The sequence below is a fragment of the Pyrus communis genome, chromosome 17 (genome assembly GCF_041283825.1).
Source record: "Pyrus communis isolate YQ-2024b chromosome 17, ASM4128382v1, whole genome shotgun sequence".
Lineage (NCBI taxonomy): Eukaryota > Viridiplantae > Streptophyta > Magnoliopsida > Rosales > Rosaceae > Pyrus > Pyrus communis.
The window spans coordinates 4,787,615-4,812,026 of NC_142581.1; the positions used below are offsets into that span (position 1 = coordinate 4,787,615).

Below are 24,412 nucleotides of genomic sequence, written 5' to 3' on the forward strand. Positions count from 1 at the left end.
CCCATAAAAAAACTTTCACCTCATCCTTTCTAGCTCCCGAGTTCAATCCAACCTTCATGGGCATGTGTAAATTGAAAGAAACTTATAGGATGAAAATGTAAGAAAACAAACCCTTAGGATGAAAGTGAATATCATACTAAAATATGGGGACTAATAGTCCAACTTAGTAAAAAAAAAAAAAAAAATCTTGTGCAGCCATACCCAAAGGTAGAGGCCAAAAGAACCAATCACAGCACATCAGCCGCACCACCAAACTCTCCCCCACCCCACACCAACCCGAGCCACTCCAAATCTACACCAACGCAACCTCCTTTTATCTTTATGCCGGTGGGTACACCTCTTACTTGCGTCCATCTGCGCGACAAACATGTTTGTGAAGTTCATCTCCGTTATGTTGTAAAAAACGTTGCATTTGGCTTGAACATCTTGTAGGCGAGTCTTAGGTACATATCTAAAGTGGGTATGTATTGATTAGAAATGGGAATTGGATTTGGTAGCGGAATTTTAGAATCGAAGTGACAACGACTTGGTCGTAGCCAGTCTGAAATCGACATTGGCTTAGTGTGTGCATGGGGCGAGTATGCCTATAGAGTGAGGTGTTCAGATCGAATGGTGGAGATATTAGCGACTTTAGAGCCGATGACAGATGTTGTGCTTACTTCCTTAAAAAAACAACGAATGAGAGGAGGGTAAAATTGTAGTGATAGTCGAAAAATGCAAGTAAAATTTTTCTATTTTATAGTGTTTTTTGTTTAAATATTTTTTTTGGATTTATGATAATTTTGTTATTGCCCAAATTTTTTTTTTAGGTATTAGAGTTTTATTAATGACAAATCGTAACCTTAGGTTAGAAAGTGAAAGGAAAGAATTAAGGATAATAAAGTGTAAATTTTACAATAAGTTGTAAAGTGAGAATTAACAAATTTGTTAGCAAAACCTTGGAGATAATTTATCTCAGTTCTTAGCAAACTGTTTTCTTCCTTCTTGTTTTACTCCTCATTGATGGACCCAACCCACAAAGACTTTCACTTTCATCTCCCATCTTCCAAAAAATCACTAGCAAACACTCTTCCTGCTCCCACAAACTTCCCCAGCTCTGAGAATTGTGAGTTCTAAAGCAGCTCTGACAGGTTTATTTTTCTGAATTTTGTTCATTTTTCTTGCCAAATTACACAAATTTATGAGTTTTTCTGTGTTAATTTTGCAATGGTGGTGATAAAGTTAGTGGGTTTTGCTCTGTTGTTTCAGTAGACAAGTGTTTTTGTAGAGAAAAGCATGGCTTCTTGTTTTTCTGTTGTTTCCAATACTGGGTTCTTATCTATCCCCAACAAATTAGAATTTCACGGCGATAAGTCCAAGTCTTTGGGAAGGTTCAAAGGTTGCTGTAGTTCATTTGCTTTTCGTTCCGTGGGTTTTCGTAAATTGCGAAACTTTCAACGTGGGTTGTTCTTGAACAATGAGCTTAGGCCACTGATGAATGGAAACAGTGGAGTTTGGTTAGAGGGATTGAATAGTTGTTGTAAATCTAGATATGGGTTGTGTTGTTACAATAAAATGGAGCCATTTATGAATGCAAATAGCGCGAATAAGCGGGTCCATTTGGGGAAGAAAGGAGACACTAAGTTGAGGTCTTTGAGGAGGAGATTTTCTTTGAGATTGCGCCCAAGGTTGCGGTGGTTAGCTATGAGAATGAAAAGAGTTACAATTCAGTCAGTGGTGAATGGTGTTGGGACTTTCTTGCGAATGAACATGAGAAGAGTGACACTTGTTTCTTTGGTTTCTGCGATATTGGGGCTCTGCTATTTGTTTCTGAAGTTCACAGCTGTGCCCTCTCGGAAAATGGTTCCATATTCAGAATTGATAACAAGCCTTCAAAATGAGTCTGTTACAAAAGTTCTACTTGAAGAGGGGTCTCGTCGGATATATTATAACACAAATTCTCGCGTTGATGGGGGTACTCAATTGTCTGAGGGAGAATTGCCAAGCATTGAAAGTGAGAATGTGGCTGATAAAGTCACAAGTAATGATGGCTCTCGATCTAGTCAAGCACTGAATAGGAATGTATTGAGAAAATTATCACCGACTCAAGCTTCTACGCCTGACTGGCAGTATTTGACCAGAAAAGTAGATCATGATGAGAAATTTTTACTTAGTTTGATGAGAGAGAAAGGAATTACATATAGCTCGGCTCCTCAATCAGTTTTGATGTCAATGAGGACTACTTTGATAACCATAATATCTCTGTGGATTCCTTTGATGCCATTGATGTGGCTTCTTTATCGTCAACTTTCTGCTGCTAATAGCCCAGCTCGAAGGCGGCGACCTGATAAGCAGTTGGTTGGATTTGAAGATGTTGAGGGAGTTGATGCTGCGAAATTGGAGCTTATGGAGGTACACATCTCTTCTCTAGAATAGATTAGATATGTTGCATGCTTTATTTCTATGCATTGATGCTTTTTTGCATTGCTAACTTGATTATGTAGTTGATAATGAGGTAACTTACTTCTTATCTCGGAACTGTGGATATCCTTCACTCTGCTTGCTACAATTATGTACTCCGTGAAAGCTTGGAAGCTTGTGGCTTAAACACTTGCTGATACAAGTTATAAACACTAGGAAGACATATTTATCAGTTCTTAGATAGAAAGATAAAGCATCACAGCCAAAACAGTGCATCTTTTGCTTCTTGTTGGAGGGTTCTGATGTCCGTGAGCTTGAAACACCAAAGGCTTGAACAAAATATATATACTACGGAGAAAGTTGTGCATTTGTGTTAAATATAAAGGCTAGTTCACATCATGAATTGAAATTTGTATCCAGAACAGTGCTGGGAAGGTATCCCAAGGCTTGCAACAAGTCCTATCACACATGGCGATGAGCCTTTCAGGGTGCATATCTTTTATTGAGATATAATCTTGTGGATGTTTCTCTTTTTATTCAGAGGTGTTAGACAAGTAAGTGAATAACATAAGTCTTGTATAACGGGATCTCTTTAAGCTTTATGTCCTTCTAAAGTTTATTATTGCCTCTCAAAACTATGATGTTTGTTACCCTAGTGGATTTTACGACCTGTTTGTATATGTGATTACAAACAAAGGCACTGAAATATATTCTTATTATTTAATTATTTATACAATTTTCTTCCTTTATTTTCTTGACATCTTTCTTGTTTGTAGATAGTTTTATGCTTGCAAGGAGCTATTAACTACAACAAACTAGGAGCAAAGTTACCCAGAGGGGTATTGCTGGTTGGTCCTCCCGGAACAGGGAAAACATTACTTGCCCGTGCAGTGGCTGGAGAAGCAGGTGTACCATTTTTCAGTGTTTCTGCCAGTGAATTTGTGGAGATGTTTGTTGGAAGAGGAGCAGCTCGCATTAGAGACCTTTTTAATATGGCAAGGAAACATTCGCCTTCAATTGTATTCATTGATGAGCTTGATGCAGTTGGAACGAAGCGTGGCAGAAGTTTCAATGATGAGCGTGACCAAACATTGAATCAGGTAATACAAGGTTCAATTCTGGCTTCAATCCTGCATTTCTCGCATCCATTCAAAGTTTAAGCGGTCACATTCTGAATGTCTTCTGGAATTGTTAGTATATAATTTCATCCGTGGGCCATTATTTGTATTTCCAAACTTTTTGAAAATTGTCAAATCACTGTAGTTGGGAAGACTCTTTTGTTCTCTCCTGTTTGATTTTGTATGATGGGAAAATAATATTGGTCTCCTTTTAAATCTTGCCAACTTTTCTTGCTTATTTACTGTGCGTTTAGCTTAATACTTTCACCTTCAACCTTAGAACATTGAGTATTTCCCTTAATGTCCTTAGTTTTGTTTTCAATTTTCAAGTCTAAATAGCTATCAAGTATCAACACGTAAAATTTGCTTATTTTTTTTATTCTGCTGTTATGTACAATAGTAGAAGGCAGTATTAAGGATAACCACATTATTGTATCGGTAGATCTTAGATATGGATTTCAGTGGACATCTTGTCATCTGTAATGTATGTTTGAAATTTATTTTAATATCAATTCAATAATGTTTTTTCATTGAATTTTTTTTTTCTGTTCTTGTAGTTGCTGACGGAAATGGATGGATTTGAGTCAGACTCGAAGGTGATTGTTGTTGCAGCAACAAACAGGCCCGAAGTACTAGATTCTGCCCTTTGTAGGCCAGGCCGCTTCTCAAGAAAAATAGTTGTAGGAGAACCAGATGAAGAAGGAAGGAGAAAGATATTGGCTGTACATTTGAGAGGAGTTCCTTTGGAGGAAGACACTAATCTTATTTGCGATCTCATTGCTTCACTGACAAGAGGTTTTGTAGGTGCTGATCTTGCAAACATCGTCAATGAAGCTGCTTTACTTGCTGCTCGTAGGGGTAGGGTATACAGTACATCCAAATTATCTTTTGGTTTTCTGAAATTGTACACAGATCTCAACTTCCTCTCAATCTATGGTCTGTTACAGGTGGTGAAACTGTGGCCAGAGAAGATGTAATGGAAGCAATTGAAAGAGCAAAATTTGGAATTAATGATAAGCAACTTAGGCCGAGTACAATAAGCAAGGAGCTTGGGAAAATGTTCCCGTGGATGCCTTCTCTGATGGGAAAGAACACAAGGCAAGACGGAGTGCAAGGGCCTCTAGGATATCAAACTCTGAGCTGAGTATGTCCATACGTTCTAGTGGTAGTGATATGAATGATACAATACAAATTTTTTACGAGTTAGCAATTTTGATTTATATTTGTTATTATCATCTAATATATAAAGTCAATTAATTTGAAATGGTTAGTTTTTGGTATCCCATATATGAAAGCTGAACTTACCATCTATATCCGTGCTCTAAACTTTGTTCCGTCATGATCTGGGGAGTTCAGTGTCATCTATATCCATATGGGTGAAAGTTCATAGTTATAGTCATGTCTTGTCTATAGAAGCTCAAGTTCGTATACAGGAAAAATAGAGCACAGGAGCAAATATCAATTTTAGGTTGACGTCAATCGATATTGGTAGAAATGTCCAGATTTGTAGTTCATGGAAAATCGTCAACTTAAAAGATGTTCGACAGCAGTTCATACTGAATCAAATCCTCATCCACGCATATCTATTCCAACTTCAGTGGTCACACTGAAGGCGGAATAAGTAATAGTAACACTAACTTGTCCACATTTTCTTGGTTCCGTTATCTTCATATTTTCGAGAATCATCAGCTGTCTTGATTTTGCAATTTTACATCTTCTGTTCCTTGTACAAGGTCCCATTATTAAATTGCTCATGTTTTTTAGTGATGATATTAGATTCTGTGAGACTGTAAAGATACTGTACATGCATTGATAATTGGCTTTTTATCCAAATGGTCCATCAGATTTAAAACCGAAAGAAGTGGTCCTTGAGATTATCCACCATCAATCATTTAGGTCATTTCGTGAGAAATCTCCATTAAATGGTATTTTTGTCAAATCAACTCCTCCCCTTGAACTGGTGTTTTTTTTCAATTTAAAGAAGATTTTTCATAGAAGGAACAAAATGATTGACAGGTGGACAATCTCAGCGACCACTTCTATCGATTTTAAATCTCAAGGACCAATGTGAGGAGTTATGACAATCTCATGAACCATTTTAAGCTAAAAAGCTTGGATAATTTGATATGTTTATGTAAATCTTGCTTATATCATGGGAATCATGGAATCCATGAAATGATGGTTGGCGGGATGTCATTTTCCAACTAGGACGTATTGCTAATCTTGTCAGCAACCTGAACTAAGAGCAGGCCTATAGTTTCCCAGTTTATTGGAATAATATGTGTGATTTTGACACCCACTAATATGCCGTTTTCTCATGATTTTAAGATTCTCTTGGACTCTCTCATGTCTTTCAACTCAATTTTGTTTCGTTTTCCTGTGTGATAGTGAAATGATACCATGACCGTTTACCAGAAGGCTGAATCTACACGACGAGGCTTCTCAGATACAGGTCCGGCGCTGTATGAGAAGCGATATTACTGCGACGAGTTGGACAGCCGATATAGGATCGTACTTGTACTGTCATGAACTTCGAAGAGGCGATCAGGTATCGAGTAGTTCGATGCCAAGATATTGCAAAGCATACCGTGATGATACACATGAACTATGTTTCCAGGTTAGAGGCAGCATTAGGGTTTCATTTTTGGATTCACCCGTACCCATAATATTGGTTGAAGCACATTGCTGTATCATTCCAATGTATTAAACTATGATATCTACAGGATTATAATTATTTGACTTATAATTATTGACAATAAAAAGAATTAAATAAATGGAATATTTTATGGTTTGGAAACTTGAGACCCCACCGCCCATGCGTTCCCCATGTTGATCTGAGAAAAGATGTTGATTGATAACCACCGCAAGGCACTCCTAAATGTCTTTGATTGCCAGTATTTGGGAATTTGAGTCAAGGATGTGCTTTTATATTGCAATTTGCAGATTTAGATCAGAACGCCTGATCACGTGACCTTTCCGACCACCTTCACAAAATCATGGAAAATCACGTGACCTTTCCGACCACCTTCACGTGACCTTTCCGACCACCTTCACGTGACCTTTCCGACCACCTTCACAAAATCATGGAATTCATGTATTTCGTGTATTTTAGTTTTGTTCGACTCAACGATGGTCCCACTCATGTGAGAAAGGGCAGCCTTACCTAAGTTCTTCTTTAGTTACTCCTAGTTATTCAAACATTGTCCACACACATTGAGTAATTTGGAAGCAACATGAACATTTTATTCATATTCCTTCTGTTGAAGGAAGCCACACGATCTTAAACGCGGTCGATAGGGCGCCGGTGCTTGTGGTGGATTGCCATGGAAGTAGACCTAGGAAGCAAATATGGATCTGTTGCCCAGTAGAACAACCTAATGTAATGTGGAAAACAGAACCCAGATTTCCTAATACCTATATGCACATTTTAATTCAACTAACTTACGAGCAATCCACCACAATTACAGATCATCCTATTTACAAGATTGTTGATGGATCAGCAAGCTTGCTGTTCCACAAAGGCTTTGTTTTTGCGTTAGATGATTGCGGCTTTAAGTCTCCTCATCAGCTCCTCCCTGTATTCAAAGGAAGAGTTCAAACAGGCGTTAGAATAAAACTGATCTTTTACTGACCTTTTACGCTGCGAATATACAAGTTTATACCGATTTTGAATTTACCTTGTGAGTCGTCTGTCTTGAGATGAAGCAGATAGGAGTCCCCTGTTCTCTTCAGCCCTCCTCAAGAGGTAAGGCAGCACCAACTGTATTGGTCCGAATGGCATGTACTTGCTCACTTGAAACCCTGAATTTTTCAGACCGAAGGAGAGCGATTCTGCCATTCCGTACAGCTGTGCAAATTTGAGCTTTTGGTGCACCTTCCCTACCCCGATTTCATGTGCCTTTGCCATTGCCAGTCTCCCTACATTTGCATTCAACATTTCACGTCAGACATACTACCGATACAAAACTCTAAACCAATGTAGTGGGCTTTTCTGCAAGTTTTATTTACCTGATTCAACATTATGGGTTGCAAGGACAACTGCATCAGAGCCATTTGCAATCCTCTCGAGCATGAACGAAGCACAATCGTTGTAGCACGCATGCGTGTCCTCAATGCAATCGTGGATAGGAGACTTATAGCCCAAGGAAGAAGCTAATTTTCCTTCACTTGACATATAAGCTCCCCTCACCACTTTGAACCCCATTGAAACGCCCATCTTATCTGCGGCCTTTGTTGCCAGCAACAATCTTTCCTTTGCATCTTTCAAGTAAGCTTGAATCGTCCCGTAAACAATTGCGTTATCATCTTTGTTGTAGATGATCGCAGAGGAGTAGGTCAAGTAATCGATGGCCGGTTGAATTGAAGTGTACTCTGCATCGACGGATAGAGGCACATTGGCTTCCGCGCACTTTTGGGACAGTTTTAGTAGTCTCTGGTGGACTAATTCGAGATCACGCTCTTCTTCCGGAGTCAAAGGCTCCGGCTTTTCGAGGGTATGGTAGAGAGGGCTCGATTCGGAGAAAATGGGAAACGTATCGCGCTTCCATGGAAGACTGAAAGACGGATCTTGCTGTTGCCATCTCAGCAAGTCACTCACTCGCCGAAGCAGATTGGTGGGGCAAATTGCAGTAATTTTCACAATGACAAAGCTCACCTGTTACAAGCCAAAACATCACTTTCAGTTTCAGTTACCATCACAAATAAACTTCACGAGCAAGTGGTGAAGAAAAACAAATCGCAACAAGAATTGCTTTGCTTGGAAGTGCTTTTTTGACAAGTCACTGTCAGAATCAAACTCCATTGGCGTACAAAGCTTTCACATGGTTTGCAAATTGCGCTAATCAAGATTCAATTAGTGATAATTGTAAAATTAAAAAGGGCATTGTTATTGACAATCCAAAATTCTCAATCTACATTCCAAACTTTTTATATTTAGAAAGAAAAATACACTTGTGAGAGTATAGAATGAGATTTTTGAAATGTTAATAACACTTCCTATTAAAAATAATATTAAGAATAGTAAATGGTTGATTGATGTTGGAAGATTTGTCGGCAGCAACTAGGGAGCCAAATCAAATGTAAACAGCCCTGGGCCTAGATGGAAGATTCAAGGTTGGGCAAACAACTTGGTGGTGCATGCGAAGAGGATCCTCACCAGATCATCTTTGTAAGCATCTTAGAAATTCTTTAATTACATCTGTTTATTATACATTATATAATTAATTTTTATTAGATACTGTTTATATTCAAGTTTTAATAAAAAAAATTTACAATAATTTTTTATCGCACAAGATACGATAAAGGGATGTATTTGAAAATTCTTAGAATCCGGCAAGATCCTCATTCCATGCAACGAACCAAATGGCATAAAGCGAAAGTAGGACCCGCAATCCTACATGTCAACTGTATGGATTCAGACTCGTTCATGTGACATGTCGAAACAATATTAACATTGAGTAACGGAATATTTTAACCATTAAGTCTTGTTATTTTCTTTGACTAACGGTATTGCAAGAGGGGATGAATTAGGTAAAAATTAGTAATAATATAGTTTAAATTCGTCTTTTGATGAAAATTGAATTTAATATTTTTCATTTACACTTAAAAGAATATTACTATAACCATAAATATTATTTTACATAAGAAAAATCAAAATTTAAAAAAGAATTGTTTTAGCATTTCTCGGTTAAAAAATAGAAAAGAAAAACAGAATTTCGATATGATCAAAGAAAAGTCAAATCGACTCTTGAATCTTTGATTTTGGAGTGATGTGGAGAACTACTTACCGAAGAAGGTGGCAGGGATTTGGTAGATTCAGCGGTGTCCAAGAAGCCTTGCAAGTTCTTGTCACATGCCTCGTTGTCACCGGCGTACTCCAAAGCGTAAACCAGCATCCCTCTTAGCCCCGCCTCGTTTAGCTCCAGCACCGACTTTCCGGCGGCTACGGCGTCTTCGCCGGCGCAAAAGTGGTCATAAATCGTGGACCGTATCATCCCCAAGATCACGTCTTTGATCAAGGGAGTCTGCATGAGCTTGGAACGCATGACCCACATTCCAACATCCACCATCGGCTCCACCGCCACCATGTGGAGGTTCAACGCCGCCCTCAACAGCCGCGACGTGGAGACCGAGGCAAAGAGCTTGTCCACGTCATCAAAGCTGGAAAGGCTGGGGTCGGCGTCGATGGTGGTGGCTGTGGGGTGTGGTGCTTTTTCGGCATAGCCGATTGGCTGGGAAATGGCGGATATCGTGGTGGAGGAGGCGGAGTTAAGTGGCCTGACATTTTTCAGGAGTTTTGATGCTACTGGGATTACACGGTTTGCCATTCAATGGTGGGTGTGTGTCTCGAGTAATTCACTAATTCTCTGGCTCTCTTGCTCCTAAATCTCTCCTCTCTCTCTCTCTCTCTCTCTCTCTCTCTCTCTAGAATTGTTCTTATTCCTGAAGCTTGTTTGAACTGCTGGGGTTCAGTTAATTATATAGGCAGTTCAGAGTTTTTACAGTGAGGTGTGACCTGGTGTCGAGTAAATCCTGTCAGATTGGATCATACGTGGCTCCATGGAATCCTCATCTATTTTTATTTTTATTTTATTTTTTGGTAGAATTTTTCTCAGGTAGAAAGTAGGATCTTTGTTTTTCCTTTCCCTATAATTAGGGTCTAGAAAGATAAGTATGATTGACTTGGCTAGTAACTAGTAGGATTACCAAGGACGAATCCGGATCATCGCCGGATCCTATTTTGATGATTTTAAAAATTCGTAAATTATATCTGTGTATTGTACGTTATGCGGTCATAAATTATTTTAAATATTTTTATTTAAAATTAAATACAAACGGTACTTAACAAAAACTAATCGTACGATATACGATAAATAGACACGATTTATGAACCGTCAAGATTCTCACTAAGAGGATCAGGAAATGATCCTATTGGACCAAGAACCTAATCCTCGCAATTAAGCTAGTCTTCAATGTAGGTGATTATCTCCATGCGAACGTCATGCAATGTATAAACCTAACTCCATTTTACCTAAATCATAGGAAAGAACTGAAAAAACTTAAATACCTAGCAGCTTGTTCGGCAACAATTTTCAGTTTTATAGCGGACTGAAAACATAAAACAAAATACGTTTTGAGAAGTTTAGAAGGAGAGACTTTGAATACTAACTATTTTTATATGTATTATTATTATTATTATTTTGGAAAACTGGACATAGTATTTCAGGGCCTAAGGCCAAACAAAGATACAAAGAGGTCCACAAACGACATAAGTACAAAACAAAACAGTGGACCTAAACAATACACACAAAAGAGCCCAAAACAAGTTTTGGGGCCCAATACAAAAATAGACAAAGCTACAGAACTCCCTAGAACCTTGCAGTCCCCTCTGTTGCCGGAAATGACGAGAGCCACCATCACAATCCGTCCAACACTCCGACCAACCAAAGCCCCATGCATTAAGAAAACCAGTGCTCTAACACCGCAAAGCATCCATGCTAGCGCAAACCCACGCCCTGAACCACCAACAAGCAACCACCGCCTAGAAACGAAGAATCTAGTGTCTCCTACAACTTGCAACAACCCCTGTGCCGATCGCAACCAGTAGATGAAAGAAGCCGGTGGAGAATCCACCGACGACAGTGCCAATAAAGGCAAACAAACAGAAGGTGATGGTGTGTACACCCAAGTAAAAACTCTACGCACCTTCCAAAGGAAACACAGCTGAGTGATGTGAAGAAAAGAGGTTGCAGATCGGGAAAGAGGAAGCCACAAGGAAGGATGGAGCCCACCCGAATTGGGACTGGAAGGAATTGGGAAAACACAGTAAGAGGGATAGATGAAAGATGTGGAAGTGGAAGGAAAACTAAGGTGAGGGTAGATAGAAACGGAGGAAGGGTGGAAGAAGGAAGAAGAACAAGAAAGGACAGCAAAGGACGGCCATCGACCCTTGTCGGAGCTCGGGCCGACGACTAGGGAGAAAAAATGACTGTGAAAAAACTCACACACAGAGGTGAGAAAGACTCTCAGAAAGAGAGAATACTTATTTTTCTTAACTATTTTTATTTTCCTAGTTAAAAAGAAACTATAACACGATGTTGACCTCTCTCCCTCCCCAAAAAGAGAGAGGAGAGGACAAATGAGAGGATGTAAAGCGTTTTTTTTTTATTTTTGTGTGCTTTGGTTTTACAAAATGATATTTTAAACTATTTTAGAGAAAATTGAATTCAAATGCAAAAATGATGGATACACTCGCTAGAACGTCTTACGTATGAGATTTCTCAAATTTTTTCATTTATATATATAGCAAAAATGCATGAGCTAAGTTATGAGAAGTAGAGCGATTAAGCCAACCGGCCTAACTGATTTTTATATTCAATTATTCCTTTTCTTAACCAGGCTGTTCATACTTTGTTCAATTATTGTGCTTAGATGAATTATACGTGATAAACTTCATTGATTTGCTACATAACATGTACGAAGGCCAAAAAGGAAGGGCATCTAAATCTCAGCCACTATATTAAATATTTGAACAATTCTTGATCATTACTTAAGAATGAGTATGAAATTATATTCAAAATTCTTCGTGCATGAATCACGGATTTTTATGTATATGATACTACTTAAGGATGAATAGGAAATCCTACTTAAAATTTTTATTATTTGAATCACAAAGTTTTATGTACATGATAAAAGCTGTTCATATTATAAATCACTCTGTAAATATTAAATATGCAAAAATGGAATTAAAACTAAGATGTTTGAGTTAATTTATTGTAGCAAATACATAGACGGTTTGTAATACTTTTACTAATTCTGTTTATCTGTTTTGTACCATTCCATGACTAAACGACATTAATTTTAATTGAATTTTTTTTCCAGATGCGATCTTTATGAAGTGATTCTAGTATAAACAGTTCTAATCCTAAAAACGAAGTCCTATGAATTGACAACGAACAATTTTGAGTAGGAACTCCTACTCATTCTTTAAGTAGCCAAACATTATATTCTTACCCAAGTTATCGTGCGAAATAATCTCATCACAACTTAACTGCACATTGCACGTATAAATGAGAAATTTCAAATCTGATTTTAATTAACGACGAATTTTGTACCTAATCATTACTAACTTATTATGTAATTTCGCCAAACCACCCCGGGGTCATCCCGAGTACCGTTGTCGTATTAAAATAAAAAATATTATGAACAGCATAACTTGCCTCTTTGCCGTTCATATTTCGTGTATATAACAGATTAAAAATTATATTCCAACAAAACAAAGGAGAAGCCAGCTTCAACTCTCTGACTTATCTGTCATATGCAACTCGGAAAATGACTGCCACTGTTTCAGCATCCGTTGGAGGCTTCTAAATTGTTCTTATGGGGCCATTTGAAACCCTCAGAAGTTGTATTGTACTGGTTTTTTTCCACCTTAAATACTTAAAGATTAGTTTTGTATATAAATCCCATTATGTACTATCACAAGAAGCAAGAAAACAAAACCCCACTTAAATATCAAATCAATTTGTTTAAATGTATTTTAAGATTTCATCCAACCTCTCAACCTCTCGCTTTCCCATATCAATACAATTATTATTTTTTAATACAAAATCAAATATATAAATATATATAATTATTGTTCTTATGAAGCTGGTATAATAAGTTTCTACTCTTACACTCTATGAAGTATCTGAAAGATTTTTCAGTGTGATCAAAACAGGAGGTGAAACATCACATGATCATATTTATACCATTGAAGGAAAGTGTGCTATTTTTTTAAGTGTCTTGCTAATATATAACATGTTATATATGCACCTTGTTCGAAAATCTCAACGTGTCGTATGTTAGATTAATTAGTAGCTCCTAGATTATTGGGTAATGATAAAACGTCCACGTCAGCGTTTCGTGTCCTCCATCATCTTTCTCTATCTTGCACGTAATCGGAGATTCGGAGAGACGAAGAAAAATGTCCTGAAATGAAAGTTTCAAAGCCAGTCTAATGCACTACTACTCATATTATCTAAGTTAAGCACTTGCACAATTCATTAAGATCTCGTTTGACACGTAATGTTAAAGTTTCAAAGACAATCTATTAAATCAGCACTCACACAATTTTCTAGTCTCATTTTGCATGCTGTATAAAGTATTGAATAAGAATAATAATACGAAAGTGGTTGTTTGGTGCACTTTCATACTAAAAAACCACCCGCTTAATTGACTGGTCCACCAAATTTTATAAGGCTAATACAAGATAATTAGAACCCGAAAAGCTAGTATAATTAGTCTGGGGGCTAACCGAAAAGAAGGTCGTTTCTCTCTTCGGTTTCGCGCATCTGCTCCTTGACGAATCATCTCCATCTTGACGAGGCCGTAACGACTTCTCAGCCACTCCGCCAAACTACCATCACCTACGTCGTCAAGAACAATAAGGGAGGAACCCACTCCAGAGAATCGATCAAGCAAGAATTATTTCATTTCTTTTACCAAAATCGCTCAACTTCCATTCGAATTGTAGAGTGTGAATTTATCATGCAAGTATGCAACTTTTTTCTCTCCCTCTCTCTGAGCCCAACTACTTGTAAGCACATGCAAGATCCCATTTTCTTATCAACGTGAGATTCATTCTCAATATGCCCCATCACATGTGGCGAATTTACAAGCCTAACACGTGGACAACACAACATGGTGACGTAGAGTGCGAGTGGCCGTTTGGCTTCACACGGAGACAATATGCTCTGATACCATGAAAAAAATTAAGGTTCCACAATAAAATTAATTGGCAATACAAGGAGTAGCGCAACTCCTTATAAACACATGCAAAGTCTTTCATCTCATTAACATGAGATTCATTCTCAACAATCAGTACCTCAATTTTCTTTTTCGTTTTTACAATTTCTTTGATTAGTATTCTTCTCTCTTTGGGTTGTTTAATTGACTGTATAATTTAGGTTGAATACAAATTAGGCAAGATTTTTCTGCATTTTACGGCAAACGTTTTTAATTTATTTTTTCCAGAATCCCTTAAGGCAAGTTTTTAGGGATGAAAATTAAATTTGAAATAGAAAATATATAAAAAAAAAACACTAGATATGGCTTATGTGCGTGTTGGTTTGCTGTAATAGCTTCATATTCATGGCAGGCAGTGTGGGTGGGGCTTTGCTGTGGAAGGAGGTTGTTGCTGGTGTTTATTTATTTATTTTTTAAGTTTCCAGAGACCTCTTATCCGGACTGTATAAATAATCAGCCTTTTATTCTACTCAATGACTGAAAGAATAGTACTCATTATAATCCGATGCACATATTATCTTATCTAATTAAAATAGTGAGTACAACAAACCAACCTAAGTGTTAAGTTTATTACAAAACGTATTGATGCAATCAAAATAGCAAAACCATATAACATTAAAGATAATTTAATTTTTATGCCGGACATGTTTTACCTAGCAAAAAATAAGAGTGAGACACTTGAGAAGCACAAATAGGACTTCCTTGTAATCTATGAAGAGACAACCATACTCTCCTGCCTTCTAAAAAAAAATTATATATAGAGGGAATCAAGCCTTGAATCTGGAACTAAACTAATTTAACTAACCCGAAATGACGCTCTCTCTTGTTTTTGCCATTACTAATTAAATTCTGCATGGAAATGTGATATTTTATTTTACTTTGAAAGCTCCCTATATTCAACTCAACGTCGATAAATTAGCCACAATTTAGCCTGCCTACACAATTCTTTAAATTTGTAACAAATTAGCTTTGTCATGAGAGAATGACTCAAACCTTAATCAAAGCAACCCTGGTCTTTAGGGTTTAACTCCAAGGTTTGCTCAACACGTGTCAAGCAATGAATGGAATTGAAGAAGCTATAAAATCCCATTCACTAACTTCAACATTTCATCATCAAAAAAAAGTTATACGCACTTTTCACCTGCCTCAAATTTTCTTGTGTGTGTTCGTGTAGAAAGAGAATTACTTCATCAAGATGAACCAATCCCAGAATATGAGCCACCAAGCTGGCCAGGCCAAGGGCCAAGCTCAGGTGCGTCTAAAAGCAGCTGTCTAGAAAAGCAATTTGGTTAAAAGTTTGTTGGTCGTTTTGGTGGTTCATGATCATGTGTTTTTGCAATTTTGATATACAGGAAAAGGCCAGTGGCATGATGGACCAAATGAGCAATGCTGCCCAATCTGCCAAGGAATCAGCCCAAGGGGTTTGAACTTCTTATTCTTTTGATAATTCCACGTACATTATGTCCTTTTTTTTTTTTTTTTTTTGTTAAGGGATGATTTTGTATGAATTACATGTCAATATCTTCTGTTATTGACATGTTATGTGCAATAACATCAACACCTTATCGACACTATATTGACAGTCTGTCCCTTAATAAATTACATACGTCTTTGCTTATTACTCGTTACATATGCATGTTGTAATTGCATATGTGTTTTTGCAGGCTGGTCAGCAAATGATGGAGAAGGCTCATGGAGCAGCTGACTCCGTCAAGGATGCAGTTGGCGCCAACAAAAGAAGCTGAGATGGGGATCTCATCCATCCAATTCCTACAAAATTTTGTGTTCCCGTTTTTGTTTTGTGATTCTTTCTTTTTTGGTCGATCTTTTACTTAAACTTGCTGTTTGAAGCAAGAACAAGGTCTGATCATGCAACCACTTACTGTTCAGAGAACATTTTGCTAATAATCTCAATGATATTGTTTCTCTAGCACCAATGTTTCAGAGTGGTTATTTATTTATTTTTATTCCAAATTGATGTCGAGAATCATTTCTACTTAACTGCAAATCACAATGTAACGCATACAAAAACCCAAGGAAAAAAAGACATTTTTGTTGAAACCAACTACATATGGCTTCAAATACATATGGCTTCAAATGTCTTCAAGACGATTAGCAAGTAGAGAAGCAAAAGCCTCCATACAATGTTTTTCCAAAACCAAGCCAACCTCAACACCACCATCACCATTCTTGCTCTCTTGAAAAGCTATCGCTCATGTCCCATCTATTAAAACTATCTCGTGCTTCGTCGGTCTTCCCCATCCGAAATCAGCTGCACCATAAAAATCAAACCGGTGTGAACCGGAAATGGGAATTATTCTATCAGTACTATTGGTCTGCAGTGTGTTGAGTGTGCTTGAAACCCAAGTCTCTGCCCCAGCCAAAAGGGTATTGTCCAAACTTTTTATCACTTCACTGATTGCTTTCAAGGCCACAAACAGGCCATCTTCTCCCAATAGGTCATTTGCTTCCACAACTTCTCGATGTGCTGCAACACAATTCCCAAAATAGGTAACCCAGAGAGGAGGGTCTAAGCGTGGCCTGCGGTCCGTGCTAACCGCAAAAATACTTTATCTGTTTTGGTATGGCCTGTTACACCAAGTCTCTGCCCCAGCCAAAAGGGTATTGTCCAAACTTTTTATCACTTCACTGATTGCTTTCAAGGCCACAAACAGGCCATCTTCTCCCAATAGGTCATTTGCTTCCACAACTTCTCGATGTGCTGCAACACAATTCCCAAAATAGGTAACCCGGAGAGGAGGGTCTAAGCGTGGCCTGCGGTCCGTGCTAACCGCAAAAATACTTTATCTGTTTTGGTATGGCCTGTTAAATTTCAAGTAGATGAGCCGAGGGTCCACTCCAACAAAACCGATATTGTCCCCACTTGACCACCTGCTCAATCCGTCAGGTGTGGGGTTTTATCACAAAAGACCTCGGTGTAAGTTAGAGTAGGGTAATTCTATATAAATGACATGTTTTTGTTGTGCGGAAGCTTCAAATATGAAACCAAAGCTAATACGGCAAAATATGACAAGACAAATAATCCAAAATAACACAAGGATTTATACTGGTTCGGCGTATGCCTACATCCAGTTCCGAGACGGCGAGGAAATTCCACTAATGTCAAAAGGAGATTACAAATAGAGTTTTAACTCTCAAACCCAAATCCCACATACAACCAATAGCTCTCACTCAAACTAAGAAACAAATGGAGAAGAAGAAACACATATCAAACCCTATTCAACAGTTCTCAAGCCTTCTGGCCAATGTGGGATAGAGACAGTGGAATTCTAACATCCTCTGCCTCACAAAGCAAGCCCATGTATATACGCATGGTAGCGAAAATGTTGACAAATGCAATAATTTCGAATCATGATTAGCTTGTTTCTTCTTTTCCTCCGCCATCATAGCTGCCATCACTGAACGTTTTAGCATTTGGATTTTCACGCCTGTGAATTCGACGGTGCCGCAAATTGAGTCTCCTAAACCTTTAACCTCCAGAGGCATTAAGCTTCTATTGTTTGGACCGCCCAATCTTAACACCACTCGTTTAAGTAGATTGCTTGGAGCCTTGCAGGGTCCTTGATGACCCTTCTGTCATAACTTGGTGAAGGTGGTGATCCTTCTCCTTCCCCTCCTCCATGTTTGCATAGGTAACCCCACAATTTAAAAAATGAAAATGCAGATAAGTCATCTAGGACAACATGGTGCGGGCTGATCCAAACCAACCTAAGTGTTAAGTTTATTACAAAACGTATCGATGCAATCAAAATAGTAAAACCATATAACATTAAAGAGAATTTAACTTAGGTTTTTTAGGCCGGACATGTTTTACCTAGCAAAAAATAAGAGTGAGACACTTGAGAAGCACAAATAGGACTTCCTTGTAATCTATGAAGAGACAACCATACTCTCCTGCCTTTAAAAAAAAAAAAATATATATATATATAGAGGGAATCGAGCCTTGAATATGGAACTAAACTAATTTAACTAACCCGAAATGACACTCTCTCTTGTTTTTGCCATTACTAATTAAATTCTGCATGGAAATGTGATATTTTATTTTACTTTGAAAGCTCCCTATATTCAACTCAACGTTGATAAATTAGCCACAATTTAGCATGCTTACACAATCCTCTAAATTTGTAACTAATTAGCTTTGTCATGAGAGAATGACTCAAACCTTAATCAAAGCAACCCTGGTCTTTAGGGTTTAACTCCAAACTTTGCTCAACACATGTCAAGCAATGAATGGAACTGAAGAAGCTATAAAATCCCACTCACTAACTTCAACATTTCATCATAAAAAAAAAGTTATACGCACTTTTCACCTGCCTCAAATTTTCTTGTGTGTTTGTGTAGAAAGAGAATTACTTCATCAAGATGAACCAATCCCAGAACATGAGCCACCAAGCTGGCCAGGCCAAGGGCCAAGCTCAGGTGAGTCTAAAAGCAGGTGTCTAGAAAAACAATTTGGTTAAAAGTTTGTTGGTCGTTTTGGTGGTTCATGATCATGTGTTTTTGCAATTTTGATATACAGGAAAAGGCCAGTGGCATGATGGACCAAATGAGCAATGCTGCCCAATCTGCCAAGGAATCAGCCCAAGGGGTTCGAACTTCTTATTCTTTTGTTAATTCCACGTGCATTATGTCTGTTTTTTGTTAAGGGATGATTTTGTATGAATTACATGCCAATACGTTATGTTATTGACATGTTATGTGCAATAACATCAACACATTATCGACACTATATCCACAGTCTGTCCCTTAGTAAATTACATACGTCTTTGCTTATTACTCGTTGCATATGCATGTTGTAATTGCATATGTGTTTTTGCAGGCTGGTCAGCAAATGATGGAGAAAGCTCAGGGAGCAGCTGACTCCGTCAAGGATGCAGTTGGCGCCAACAAAAGAAGCTGAGATGGGGATCTCATCCGTCCAATTCCTCCAAAATTTTGTGTTCCCGTTTTTGTTTTGTGATTCTTTCTTTTTTGGCCGATCATGCAGCCACTTACTGTTTAGAGAACATTTTGCTAATAATCTCAATGATATTGTTTCTCTAGCACCAATGTTTCAGAGTGGTTATTTATTTACTTTTATTCCAAATTGATGTCGAGAATCATTTCTACTTAACTGCAAATCACAATGCAACACATACAAAAAACCAAGGAAAAAAAGATATTTTTGTTGAAACCAACTACATATGGCTTCAAATGTCTTCAAGATGATTAGCAAGTAGAGAAGCAAAAGCCTCAATACAATGCTTTTCCAAAACCAAGCCAACCTCAACACCACCATCACCATTCTTGTTTTCTTGAAAAAGTATCGCTTGTCATATCCCGGCCCGGACGGGACCACTTCTCGAGCCCGACTCCACCGTAGCACAATATTGTCCGCTTTGGGCCCCGACCATGCTCTCACGGTTTTGTTCCATGGGAACTCCGAAGTTAAGCGAGTAGCGCGTGAGAGCATTCCTAGGAGAAGATCCCACATCGCCCATGGGAATGATCCTTATATGTATATTCCCATCCCTACCTAGCACGAGGCCTTTTGGGAGTTCACTGGCTTCGGGTTCCGTAGGAAATCCGAAGTTAAGCGAGAAGGGGGCTAGAGCAATCCCATGATGGGTGACCCACTGGGAAGTTCTCGTGTGAGTTCCCAAAAACAAAATCGTGAGGGTGTGCTGAGGGCACAAAGCGGACAATATCGTGCTACGGTGGAGTCGGGCCCTAGAAGTGGTCCCACCCGGGCTGGAATATGACAATTTGGTATCAAAGCCTAACCCTGGTCGCGTGTGTGCTAACGAGGACGTCGGGCCCCTAAGGGGGGTGGATTGTGACACCCCACCTCGCACAGGGGAGTGATCCTTATATGTATATTCTCATCCCTACCTAGCACGAGGCCTTTTGTGAGCTCACTGGCTTCGGGTTCCATGGGAGCTTCGAAGTTAAGTGAGTAGCGCATGAGAGCAATCCCATGATGGGTGACCCACTGGGAAGTTGCTCGCGAGTTCCCAAAAACAAAACCGTGAGGGAATGGTAAGCCCAAAGCGGACAATATCGTGCTATGGTGGTGGAGCGGGCCCGGGAAGTGATCTGCCCCGGGGCGGGATGTGACAATTTGGTATCAGAGCCTAACCCTAGTCGCGTGTGTGCCGACGAGGACGTCGGGCTCCTAAGGGGGGGTGGATTGTGACATCACATATCACCCATGGGAGTGATCCTTATATGTATATTCCCATCCCTACCTAGCACGAGGCTTTTTGGGAGCTCACTGACTTCGGGTTCTATGGGAACTTCGAAGTTAAGCGAGTATCGCACGAGAGCAATCCCATGATGGGTGACCCATTGGAAAGTTGCTCGTGAGTTCCCAAAAACAAAACCGTGAGGGAATGGTAAGCCTAAAGCGGACAATATCGTGCTACGGTAGTGGAGCGGCCCGAGAAGTGATATGCCCCGGGGCGGGATGTGATATTTACGGTAAATTTTTATAATGTTTAATATTTTATTTTCAAGTACAATTATTCACTTTCGATATTATTTAGTGATATGTGACATTGAATAAAAATCTTGTTGCTCAAATGAAGTCTATAAAAAGCATATAATACTTACACCCCTTAAAAATTATAGATTTAGAAGCGTTTTATAACCGTTTTGTTTTTAGTGTTTGTTTTTACTTATTTTGAAAAGTAAAAACTTGTTTGGTAATTACTTTTGGTTTTTCATAATCAAAAAATAAAAACTACTCTCTTAAGTTTTCAAAATTTATCCTTCAATTTTCAAATAGTGGTATTCAATTTTCAATTTTTTAACAATGCAAACTGAAAGTAGTTACCAAACAAATTTACAATTTTAAAAAACTTGAAAACGAAATAGTTTTAAACGACCCTTAACCAACTGTATGAAAAAACTTTCAAAAAAATTTAAAATTCATTATTGAATACCTCAAAACTTTAAAAGTCTTTAAAACTCTACAAGAGTCTTAAGTGAATACACCTCTTAAGTGTGTATATATAGCCATTAGGGTCCTCACTTAAGCTGTTCACGAAATTAAGCTTCTTTCCATCTCCAATGGCAGAACCAGCCTCAGTCAAAGTAGTTGAGGTTTGTAGCATAGCTCCGAATACCAAGCTCCCCAGACTCCACCACCCCGAAGGATTTGTCTCTTCCTCTAACCTTCTTTGATATCTGCTGGCTAAGGTTTCCACCACCTCAACTCCTTTCTACAAAATACCTTTACCTGGCCTCAAGACTCCTCCAGACCCCTTCTCAGTTATGTCACAAGCAATGTAATTTCGCTCACAATCACTGAATTTGATGCTGATTTTCACCATCTAACTTCAAGCAACAACTTTGACATTAAAGCCAAAAAGCATCATCCTCTTATACCCCAATTGGCAGTGTCTCATTAAAAAGATGCGGTGTTGGCATTACAAATAACCGTCTTTCCCAATAGCTGTTTTCAATTGGATCTGCCTGCACCATGTTGTCCTAGATGGCTTATCTGCATTTTCATTTTTTAACTTATGGGGTTACCTATGCAAACATGGAGGAAGGGAAGGAGAAGGATCGCCACCTTCACCAAGTTATGACAGAAAGGTCATCAAGGACCCTGCAGGGCTCCAAGCAATCTACTTAAACGAGTGGTTAAGATTGGCGGTCCAAACAATAGAAGCTTAATGCATTTGGAGGTTAAAGGTTCAAGAGACTCAATTCATGACACCTTCGAATTCACAGGCGTGAAAATCCAAATGCTAAGACGTTTAGTGATGGCAGTTATGATGGTGAAGGAGAAAAAGAAACAAGCTGATCATGATTCGAAATTATTGCATTTGTCAACATTTTCGCTAACATGCGCCTATACATGGGCTTGCTTTGTGAGGCAGAGGATGTTAGAATTCCTCTATCTCTGTCCCACATTGGCCAAAAGGCTTGAGAACAAGCCATTTATATAGAATTACCCCACTTTTACTTACACCGAGACCTTTTGTGATACAACCCCACACTTGACGGATTGAGCAGGTGGTTAAGTGAGGACAGTATCGGTGTTGTTGAAGTGGGCCCTCAACCTGTCTACCTGAAATTTAAAATGGTATTAGAGTTAGGGGACGGACCCGTACATCCATGTGAATGGGTGGGTCCCCTTTGACCCCGCTCAAACTGGTGAGCCCGGACTTGGCTCCACGTAGGCCAAGAGATGCCACTTGAATGGGTGGGTCCCTATTGGCCCCGCACGAACGGGTGAACCCCGGTTTGGCTCCACATGGTTGCCGATGTGTGGAACTTCACGTGTGACCTATAAAATGAGGTCTCACGTGCGAGGGAGTGTTAGAATTCATCTGTCTCACATCGGCCAGAAGGCTTGAGAACAAGCATTTATATAGACTTACCCCACTCTAACTTACACCGAGATCTTTTGTGATAAAACCCCACACCTGACAGATTGAGCAAGTGATCAAGTGGGGACAGTATCGATGTTGTTAGAGTGGGCCATCGGCCCGTTTACCTGAAATTTAACAGGCCATACCAAAACAGATAAAGTACTTTTGTCATTAGCACAGACCACAAGCCACGCTCAGACCCTCCTCTCCGGGTCACCTATTTTGGGAATTATGTTGCAGTACATCGAGCAGTTGCAGAAACAAAGGACCTATTAGGAGAAGATGGCCTGTTTGTGGCCTTGAAAGCAATCAGTGAAGAAATAAAAAGTATGGACAAGACCCTTTTAGATGGGGTAGAGACTTGGGTTTCAAGAACGCTCAACACACTGCAGACCAGGAGTATTGATAGAATAATTCTCATTTCCGGTTCACACCGGTTTGATTTTTATGCTGCAGCTGATTTCGGATGGGGAAGACCGATGAAGCACGAGATAGTTTTGATAGATGGGATAGAAGCGATGTGACATCCCACATCGTCCAGGGGAGTGATCCTTATATGTATTATCTCATCCCTACCTAACACGAGGCCTTTTGGGAGCTCATTGGCTTTGGGTTCCATAGGAACTCCGAAGTTAAGCGAGAAAGGGGCTAGAGCAATCCCATGATGGGTGATCCACTGGGAAGTTGCTCGTGAGTTTCCAAAAACAAAACCGTGAGGGAATGGTAAGCCCAAAGCGGACAATATCGTGCTACGGTGGAGTCGGGCCAGGGCGGGACCACTTCCCGGGCTAGACTCCACCGTAGCATGATATTGTTCGCTTTGGGTTCTGGGAACTCACACGAGAACTTCCCAGTGGGTCACCCATCATGGGATTGTTTTAGCCCCCTTCTCGCTTAACTTCGGAATTCCTACGGAACCCGAAGCCAGTGAGCTCCCAAAAGGCCTCGTGCTAGGTAGGGATGGGAATATACATATAAGGATCACTCCCTTGGGCAAAGTGGGATGTCACAATCCACCCCCTTTAGGGGCCCAACTTCCTCGTCGGCACACCACGACGAGGGTTAAGCTCTGATACCAATTGTCACATCCCGGCCCGGGACGGATCACTTCTTGGGTCCGCTCTACCATCGTAGCACGATATTGTCCGCTTTGGGCTTACCATTCCTTCATGGTTTTGTTTTTGGGAATTCATGAGCAACTTCCCAGTAAGTCACCCATCATGAGATTGCTCTCGTGGGCTACTCGCCTAACTTCGAAGTTCCTATGGAACTCGAAGCCAGTAAGCCCCCAAAAGGCTTCGTGCTAGGTAGGGATGAGAATATACATATAAGTATCATTCCCCTGGGTGATGTGGGATGTCACAATCCACCCCCCTTAGGGGCCCGACGTCCTCGTCGGCACACACAGGATTAGGGTTAGGTTCTGATACCAAATTATCACATCCCGCCCCGGGGCAGATTACTTCCCGGGCTCGCTCCACCACCGTAGCACGATATTGTCCGCTTTGGGCTTGCCATTCCCTCATGGTTTTGTTTTTGGAAACTCGCGAGCAACTTCCTAGTGGGTCACCCATTATGGGATTGCTCTCATGCGCTACTCGCTTAACTTTGAAGTTCCCATGGAACCCGAAGCCAATGAGCTCCCAAAAGGCCTCGTGCTAGGTAGAAATGAGAATATACATATAAGGATCACTCCCCTGGACGATGTGGGATGTCACAATAAAGGTT

General features: G+C 39.5%; 4 protein-coding genes, 1 long non-coding RNA gene and 1 pseudogene across 9 annotated transcripts; 4 read left to right on the forward strand and 2 right to left on the reverse strand.

Annotated features, from left to right (window-relative positions):
• The first annotated feature begins 844 nt into the window (after nt 1–844).
• Nucleotides 845–6,315, forward strand: LOC137708102 (putative inactive ATP-dependent zinc metalloprotease FTSHI 3, chloroplastic). 5 transcript variants are annotated; one of them, XM_088689362.1, is made up of 6 exons: nt 845–1,130; nt 1,249–2,391; nt 3,177–3,500; nt 4,076–4,376; nt 4,466–4,662; nt 5,907–6,315. In XM_088689362.1, exons 2-5 carry the CDS (start codon nt 1,276–1,278, stop codon nt 4,660–4,662), a joined length of 1,938 nt encoding a protein of 645 aa, XP_088545488.1. In that variant the 5' UTR covers nt 845–1,130; nt 1,249–1,275; the 3' UTR covers nt 5,907–6,315. The 5 variants fall into 5 exon arrangements, with proteins under 5 accessions (XP_088545488.1, XP_088545489.1, XP_068303196.2 ...); XM_088689363.1 differs by having other exon boundaries at nt 957–1,130; nt 1,252–2,391; XM_068447095.2 differs by having other exon boundaries at nt 957–2,391.
• A 108-nt stretch (nt 6,316–6,423) lies between these two features.
• LOC148689303 (uncharacterized) lies at nt 6,424–6,709 on the reverse strand. Its single transcript, XR_015958548.1, has 2 exons — nt 6,578–6,709; nt 6,424–6,490 (listed from the first exon to the last, which is right to left on the reverse strand). It is a non-coding gene; the product is annotated as an uncharacterized LOC148689303 (long non-coding RNA).
• Nucleotides 6,710–6,739: 30 nt separating this feature from the next.
• Nucleotides 6,740–10,141, reverse strand: LOC137708748 (proline dehydrogenase 2, mitochondrial). The gene is made up of 4 exons (XM_068447899.2): nt 9,305–10,141; nt 7,527–8,172; nt 7,196–7,436; nt 6,740–7,093 (listed from the first exon to the last, which is right to left on the reverse strand). The coding sequence occupies exons 1-4, from the start codon at nt 9,842–9,844 to the stop codon at nt 7,054–7,056; spliced, it is 1,467 nt and encodes a 488-aa protein (XP_068304000.2). The 5' UTR covers nt 9,845–10,141; the 3' UTR covers nt 6,740–7,053.
• Nucleotides 10,142–15,420: 5,279 nt separating this feature from the next.
• On the forward strand, nt 15,421–16,240 carry LOC137749239 (uncharacterized). Its single transcript, XM_068489345.2, has 3 exons — nt 15,421–15,555; nt 15,656–15,724; nt 15,968–16,240. Exons 1-3 carry the CDS (start codon nt 15,499–15,501, stop codon nt 16,046–16,048), a joined length of 207 nt encoding a protein of 68 aa, XP_068345446.2. The 5' UTR covers nt 15,421–15,498; the 3' UTR covers nt 16,049–16,240.
• Nucleotides 16,241–18,612: 2,372 nt separating this feature from the next.
• LOC137749289 (uncharacterized) lies at nt 18,613–19,437 on the forward strand. Its single transcript, XM_068489389.2, has 3 exons — nt 18,613–18,743; nt 18,844–18,912; nt 19,144–19,437. Exons 1-3 carry the CDS (start codon nt 18,687–18,689, stop codon nt 19,222–19,224), a joined length of 207 nt encoding a protein of 68 aa, XP_068345490.1. The 5' UTR covers nt 18,613–18,686; the 3' UTR covers nt 19,225–19,437.
• Nucleotides 19,438–21,374: 1,937 nt separating this feature from the next.
• On the forward strand, nt 21,375–23,208 carry LOC137709219 (phenolic glucoside malonyltransferase 1-like; annotated as a pseudogene).
• The last annotated feature ends 1,204 nt before the right edge of the window (nt 23,209–24,412 follow it).

Excerpts from the sequence above, each read along its gene's own strand:
- LOC137708748 (XM_068447899.2), bottom strand. The coding sequence starts at position 9,844 with ATGGCAAACCGTGTAATCCCAGTAGCATCAAAACTCCTGAAAAATGTC. Across the intron at positions 8,173-9,304 it reads AATCCCTGCCACCTTCTTCG|GTGAGCTTTGTCATTGTGAA; the intron begins GTAAGTAGTTCT and ends GGCTTGTAACAG. Across the intron at positions 7,094-7,195 it reads CAAGACAGACGACTCACAAG|GGAGGAGCTGATGAGGAGAC; the intron begins GTAAATTCAAAA and ends CTTTGAATACAG.
- LOC137749289 (XM_068489389.2), top strand. The coding sequence starts at position 18,687 with ATGAACCAATCCCAGAACATGAGCCACCAAGCTGGCCAGGCCAAGGGC. Across the intron at positions 18,744-18,843 it reads AGGCCAAGGGCCAAGCTCAG|GAAAAGGCCAGTGGCATGAT; the intron begins GTGAGTCTAAAA and ends TTTGATATACAG. Across the intron at positions 18,913-19,143 it reads CCAAGGAATCAGCCCAAGGG|GCTGGTCAGCAAATGATGGA; the intron begins GTTCGAACTTCT and ends GTGTTTTTGCAG.
- LOC137749239 (XM_068489345.2), top strand. The coding sequence starts at position 15,499 with ATGAACCAATCCCAGAATATGAGCCACCAAGCTGGCCAGGCCAAGGGC. Across the intron at positions 15,556-15,655 it reads AGGCCAAGGGCCAAGCTCAG|GAAAAGGCCAGTGGCATGAT; the intron begins GTGCGTCTAAAA and ends TTTGATATACAG. Across the intron at positions 15,725-15,967 it reads CCAAGGAATCAGCCCAAGGG|GCTGGTCAGCAAATGATGGA; the intron begins GTTTGAACTTCT and ends GTGTTTTTGCAG.
- LOC137708102 (XM_088689362.1), top strand. The coding sequence starts at position 1,276 with ATGGCTTCTTGTTTTTCTGTTGTTTCCAATACTGGGTTCTTATCTATC. Across the intron at positions 2,392-3,176 it reads CGAAATTGGAGCTTATGGAG|ATAGTTTTATGCTTGCAAGG; the intron begins GTACACATCTCT and ends TCTTGTTTGTAG. Across the intron at positions 4,377-4,465 it reads TTTACTTGCTGCTCGTAGGG|GTGGTGAAACTGTGGCCAGA; the intron begins GTAGGGTATACA and ends GGTCTGTTACAG.